Here is a 6,591-nt window from a genome sequence, read left to right on the forward strand (position 1 = left end):
GTTATTGATGAAAAGAACTGGAAACCTGGGAGAGTAGATCACACAGTTGGTTGGCCCTTGGACAGACATACCTATGGAGGATCTTTCCTCTATCATTTGAATGAAGGTGAACCCCTAGTAGCTCTTGGTCTTGTGGTAAGTTATATTCCCATTATGGAAAATTCTACTGCTAGAGTTATATTACCATCAGTGTTATTATAAAATAAGGGTTTTGAATCTGAAGACTGTAAAATGCTTATCATTTAAAGCGTACTTTCTAATTTTATCAGTATGTAAAGTGCTTCTGGCTGCTGCGTCATTAAGTCTACTAAACACACGTAGCAATAGTAATAGTAGCTGCTGCACTCCAGGCACTATACTGGATGCTTTTCTGAAACTACATAAGTTTCATAATAATGCTGAAATAGGTATATCTTTATTTTACAGATGAGAAAACTGAAGTCCAAATAAGTTAAACAACTTACCCATATACACCCATTAAATAACAGGCAGAAATGCCTGACCTTGTCTGACCTCAAATTCCATTTCCACTGTGGCATGCTACCACTGACAATGAAATTAGCACTAAGTTTGAACTTAAAACTTTTTAAAAATACAAGCAGTTTCTCCTTTTTTGGCCTCCTGCACATCGTTGCAGTAAATTACATATTGAACATTACCAAGAATGGAAAAATTAGTTTCTGTACCTTGCAACTGGTGGCAGCTTTATAGTTTAGTGTCATGATTAGACCTCCATATGATACACTGTTAAATTTATATGTTATTGGTGTTTTTTGACCCCCAGTCAAATGTTCATCCCATCACCTTTGGATATTTATGCCTGACTTAATTGTATCAAAGGAAAAGGATGTGGTCAATTTTAACACTTTGGTAAAGCTTTACAAAATGTAACCTTCTATATTTATTTTCCTCTTTTTCTCTAAGTGTAGTTTACATCCTTTTTCTTTATTTTTGCCTCAGTTGTACTATAGTATAGATTATTAGTTTATTTCAAGTTGGTATTAATGTATAATAAATCATTACAGCTGCTTTCATAGAAACATAATCTGAGATGCTTACCTACAGATACTGTTCTAATTTGTTTTTTTTGTTGTTCATTTTTATTTTCTAATCTCATGATAGTTCTGTTTTTCTAATTTGGACTTTGAGTTCCGGAGCACAAGAATTTGTTAATATGTTCTAAATTTTCATAATTTTGATGATAATAAACACATGCTATCCTTTTCTTTACCGTTTCTTTTCCAAACAGATTTTATACAATTTTTAATTTACATTTGCATTACTGCACATAGTGCTCCAAATACTTTTGAGTACAAGAAATTTAACATACATGTTTTCTGATACACATTGCTCACATTTTCACTTGATTTAATTTGAAATAAAAATGCCTAATTTAATATAAATGTAAATTTTTAAGGTTGGTCTAGACTATCAGAATCCATACCTGAGTCCATTTAGAGAATTCCAGAGGTGGAAACACCATCCTAGCATTCGGCCAACCTTGGAAGGTGGAAAAAGGATTGCATATGGAGCCAGAGCTCTCAATGAAGGTGGCTTTCAGGTAACTCTTCCAACTTTTATTTTCCTTATTTCTGTATTGTAAATTCAGAATTGAACATATAATGTAACAAATTTAGATAAAGAATAAAAACAATATCAAAATAAGTAAAGTATGTAGCGTTTATAAATAAACTGTATCACACAGTACTTCAAAATTACGCCATGAATTTAGTTTTAAGTATATATCAGGCTGAGCACAGTGGCTCATGCTTGTAATCCCAGCACTTTGGAAGGCCGAGTTGGGCAGGCTGCCTGGGCAACATGGCGAAACCCCGTCTCTACAAAAAATAGAAAGATTAGCCAGGCGTGGTGATGAGCGCCTGTGGTCCCAGCTACTCAGGAGGCTGAGACAGGAGAATCACTTGAGCCTGGGAGGTAGAGGTTGCAGTGAGCCAAGATTGTGCCATCCAGCCTGAGCAGCAGAATGAGACTCCATCTCAAAAACAAAAACAAAAAATAATATATTGATCTCTAGAGATAAATTCATGGACATTTTGTTTGTTAGTTGTTTTAACCATAAATTTAAAACTGTAATCCATAATATTTCTCTTTATTCCTTAACTGCCAGGAAACTCAAAGGCAAATTTAGTTTTCAGCAAACAAAATTCATTCATTCCAACTACCTAGTAACATTCATGCCTTTTAGATTACCTCTGTTAAGCTTTTACCTTAATTGTCCTATTTTTATATACATTCAAAATCTTCTCAAATATAATGTATTCATTATGTATTAAACAGTGAAATAAGACCTAGTAGCTAATTGTCATAAAAGCTGTTAATACTGTTGTAGAAATGTTGTCAGACAGTTAAGATGATCTAAAAATCTGCTGTAAAGCTTGTACCAAATTATTTGGAGGAAGTTCCTTAACTTTTCTGGCCTTAAGAGATCATCTGTAAAATAAAGATGATCCCTCTGTCTCTAATATTCTAGGAATCTAGGACTATCTTGGAAATTGGATTTCTTTTTTAAAAAATTATTATAAAAGTAACAGATAATAGGAAAATTTAGGGAGGGAAAATTGACTTATCTTCTTTTTTTTTTGAGGCGGAGTCTTGCTCTATCGCCCAGGCTGGAGTGCAGTGGCACGATGATCTCGGCTCACTGCAACCTCCGCCTCCCGGGTTCACACCATTCTCCTTTCTCAGCCTCCTGAGTAGCTGGGACTACAGGCGCCCACCACCATGCCTGGCTCATTTTTTTGTATTTTTAGTAGAGACGGGGTTTCACCATGTTAGCCAGGATGGTCTCGAGCTCGTGACCTCGTGATCCGCCCGCCTCGGCCTCCCAAAGTGCTGGGATTACAAGTGTGAGCCACCGCGTCCAGCCTTTACTTATCCTTAAAAGTGAGGTTCTGAATACTTTATTACTGTAATAGTATTTCATAAACTCAAAACCATAGCTACATTAGAAACATAATCACTAGAATCTTAAAATATTGCTGTCCCCAAAGTCTGTCATGAGATTACTTCTCATGAGATTGTTTTTGTTTCTAGGGTAGCAATTCCTTTGGTAGAAAATATGTATTGAATTACATAACTGTATTCAAGCCTATTAAACTTTTTAAAATAATGTCCATAATAGTTACTGTCACCCTAACCCTACTCTGTAATTTATAAAGGTTTCAGTATATTCAATAGTACACACAGATTTTTATTGAAAACCATCTACCTTGTGTACTTAAGCATGTCAAACATGTCAAATGATTTGCAAATTGACAGGAAGAGATGACTCTTCCCTCCCCCCACAACATACACCCACACACTTTTCACCTGAATTTTCTGATTTCATTGGCCAGAGATTCAGAAAGTTATTTCCAGTTAAGGTCTTGAAGACCTTAAGAGGCAACAACGACTATAAGGGATGGTTTCTGTAGTTCCATACTAGAGAAGTTTCTCTGAAGGTGTAGCAAGCACCAGAAACCACCAGGAGAGTGCAGTATTCCCTCCCGAGCGTGATGCCGCCCGCTCTCGATGTTGCTTTGCTCAGCTGCCATTCGGCATTGATGATTGTTTTTCCCTTCCTTGGGGAGAGTGGGAGGGAAAGGATGCAGTCTGAGTGGCTCCCATTTAGGTAAAGAAAAAGAAGAGACAACAATTCGAAACGTTCAGTTTTGTTTATTTTGAGCTAACAAATACTGGCTAGCTTTTTTCTCCTTCTTCAGCTGACTATACCAAAACTCACCTTCCCCTAGTGGGTTTCTCATTACTTGTAGCCCTAGTTTAATGAATGTCCCAAACAAGGTGCATAGCTGCCAGTAACCCAGCCCACCCAAGGTAGGATCCTCCTAGAACTTAAAAACATACTTTTTCCTTGGGCATAATATTTTTATTCTTAGGATTTAAACAACTATTTTGGACGAACTTGAACTCATAGTTTATATCCTTTTATTAAATTTCACATTCTTCTGGTTCTTGAATCAAACTTGGTGTCAACAAAGCCACAACCTTATTTGAGAAAAGCATTGTCATCATCTAAGTCCCTAATCTTTATCTGTTTTCAGCTAGTAGCACTCCAGATACCACCTCCTCCCCATTGTCTGCTCTGTGGTCCTGATTTAATGCTCTTTTATCTAAGTGGTCCTAATAACTGAGTTTGGTCTGAGAATCACAGTCATAAATTCATTCCCCACATATACTGTGAAAGGACCTGATCCTTCTCTCTTACCAGCATTCCTTCTGCCCCCTAGTTTTGCTTTTCACTACCATTCCCTCATTGATGAGAGTTGTGGCGACAGAGTGCTCACCATGTCTCTTTTGCAGTTGATGTCAATAGTTTTGTTAACCCCCACCTCTGAGTCCCTCTTAATACCATCAGCCAAATGTACCACTCACCATTTTCTCAACAAAGACCCCATGGCTTACTTTAAGAAGTCCTCATAGAAGAAAAAAATACAGAATGTGGAAAGAAGAGCACTGCTTGGCTCTCTTTAAACTATAAGAGTACATTTTCTCATGCAAACCATCTATAGTTCAGTTGCTATATTGTGGGGTACATATAGACATTTATTGTCTAAACTGAAAAATATCCCACTCTTTATTACTTTTTTTTTTTTATCAGAAATGTATACGAAGGTCCAAAGAATTGTCTTTATTTAATTTTGGAAATTCAGCTTGTCTTTAATCAGAATCTATTGTTTAGGGTGGTAGCTAGTTGCAGTGGTGCCATGATTAGAGCATAGGTTTATATCCCTAGCTGTCAAAGTAAAACAAAGAGGGTGTATAGTATCCTTTGTAAGTCTTGTATTACCCCGAATGCATGTAAAAGCAAATCACAGTTTTTTTATATGCTCTTTGAAATTTTCAGGTCCACTTAATTTTGGGGGAAGAGAAGGTACAATGTGATATTTCCATACATGTATATAATGTTTAATGATCAAATCAGAGTAATTAGTATATCCATCACCTCAAACCTTTATCATTTCTTTGTGTTGGTAATATTTAAAATCTTTTCTTCTAGCTATTTGAAAAAATAATAAATTATTCTTTATTATAGTCACTCTACAGTGCTATAGAACAGAACTTATTCCTCCTATCTAGCTGTATTTCTGAATCTAGCTGTATTTCCAATCTCTCTGTATCCCACCCCCACTCCCAGCATCCCTTTCTACCCTTCCCATCCTCTAGTAGCCACTGTTCTACTCTCCACTTCCGTAAGATCAACTTTTTAAGTTTCCATATATGAGTGAGAGCATAGGATGTTTATCTTTCTGTGCTTGACTGACTTAACATAATGTCTTCCAGGCTCATCCATGTTGTCACAGATGACAATATTTCATCCCTTCTTCCAGCTGAATAGTATTCCATTGTGTATATATATATACCATCTTTTGTTGATCCATTCATCTGTTGATGGACATTTAGTTTGATTCCGTATCTTGGCAGTTATTGTGAATAGTGCTGCAATAAATATGAGAGTGCAGATATCTCTTCCACATACTGACTTGCTTTCTTTTGGATATATACCCAATAGTGGGATTGCTGGGTCATATGGTAGTTCTATTTGTAGCTTTTTTAGGAACCTCTATACTGTTTTCCATAATGGTTGTACTAATTGACATTCCCACCAACAATGTGTGAGTTTTCCCCACATCCTCACCAGAATATTTTTTGTCTTTTTGATAACAGCCATTCTAACTAGGGTGAAATAATACCTCATTGTGGTTTTGATTTGCAAGCAAATCACAATTTAGATAACAGCATTCAGGTTTAGAGAATATTTTAACTATGACATGGATATCTATAAATAAAACATTCTATTTAAAACATATTGATGCTTCAGTCCTAAGTCTGTCCCATGTAGATTAGTTATGAGGAGGAAAAAAGAAAAACTCTCACAGAAAAATAGTAATAGTCCTAATGCTCACTCTTAGGGCAGGAAGAAGAAAACTGCCCTTGCTCTGTTTTATTCCTTTGCTCAATTCATTTTCATGTATTTATTTTTCAACCTTTCCCTACAGCTCTAGAAGACTTTAAGACTGATTTGGAGTATTCTGTTGTACTTGTTTAATTTGAGCTAACAAATGTATTCTGAATCTTTCTTTCCTCAGTCTATACCGAAACTCACCTTTCCTGGTGGTTTACTAATTGGTTGTAGTCCTGGTTTTATGAATGTTCCCAAGATCAAAGGTACTCACACAGCAATGAAAAGTGGAATTTTAGCAGCAGAATCTATTTTTAATCAACTAACTAGTGAAAATCTCCAATCAAAGACAATAGGTAAGAAATTCCTGTGTAAAGTAGAAAAAAGAAAATTGCTGGGTTACGTGTATTTCAATTGACATTAAAAGATTTGTATTGCATCTGTCACTTTAGAAGTATTAAGAAGCATGCTATGCAAAGAAAACTACATGACCTATTCTCAGTAATTACAGTCAGTGATTTTTTACTACAATGTTCTGTTTTATTCACATCAAAAAAGTAAAAAAGTAAGAGTGGTAGCCGGGCACGGTGTCTCACGCCTGTAATCCCAGCACTTTGGTAGGCTGAGGCAGGTGGATCACCTGAAGTCAGGAGCTCAAGACCAGCCTGGTC

At 36.1% G+C, this 6,591-nt stretch overlaps 1 protein-coding gene across 1 annotated transcript in view; it reads left to right on the forward strand.

Annotated features, from left to right (window-relative positions):
- ETFDH (electron-transferring-flavoprotein dehydrogenase) overlaps nucleotides 1-6,591 on the forward strand; it is a 42,503-nt gene that overhangs the window by 28,328 nt on the left and 7,584 nt on the right. Inside the window, exons 8-10 of the mRNA XM_011970517.1 lie at nucleotides 1-135; nucleotides 1,418-1,561; nucleotides 6,108-6,276. The exon at nucleotides 1-135 is cut by the window's left edge and continues 4 nt beyond it. Coding sequence (XP_011825907.1) covers nucleotides 1-135; nucleotides 1,418-1,561; nucleotides 6,108-6,276 — 448 coding nt within the window. The remainder of the gene's footprint in view (nucleotides 136-1,417; nucleotides 1,562-6,107; nucleotides 6,277-6,591) is intronic.

The sequence above is a fragment of the Mandrillus leucophaeus genome, unplaced genomic scaffold, assembly GCF_000951045.1.
Source record: "Mandrillus leucophaeus isolate KB7577 unplaced genomic scaffold, Mleu.le_1.0 Scaffold95, whole genome shotgun sequence".
In the NCBI taxonomy this organism is placed as follows: Eukaryota; Metazoa; Chordata; class Mammalia; order Primates; family Cercopithecidae; genus Mandrillus; species Mandrillus leucophaeus.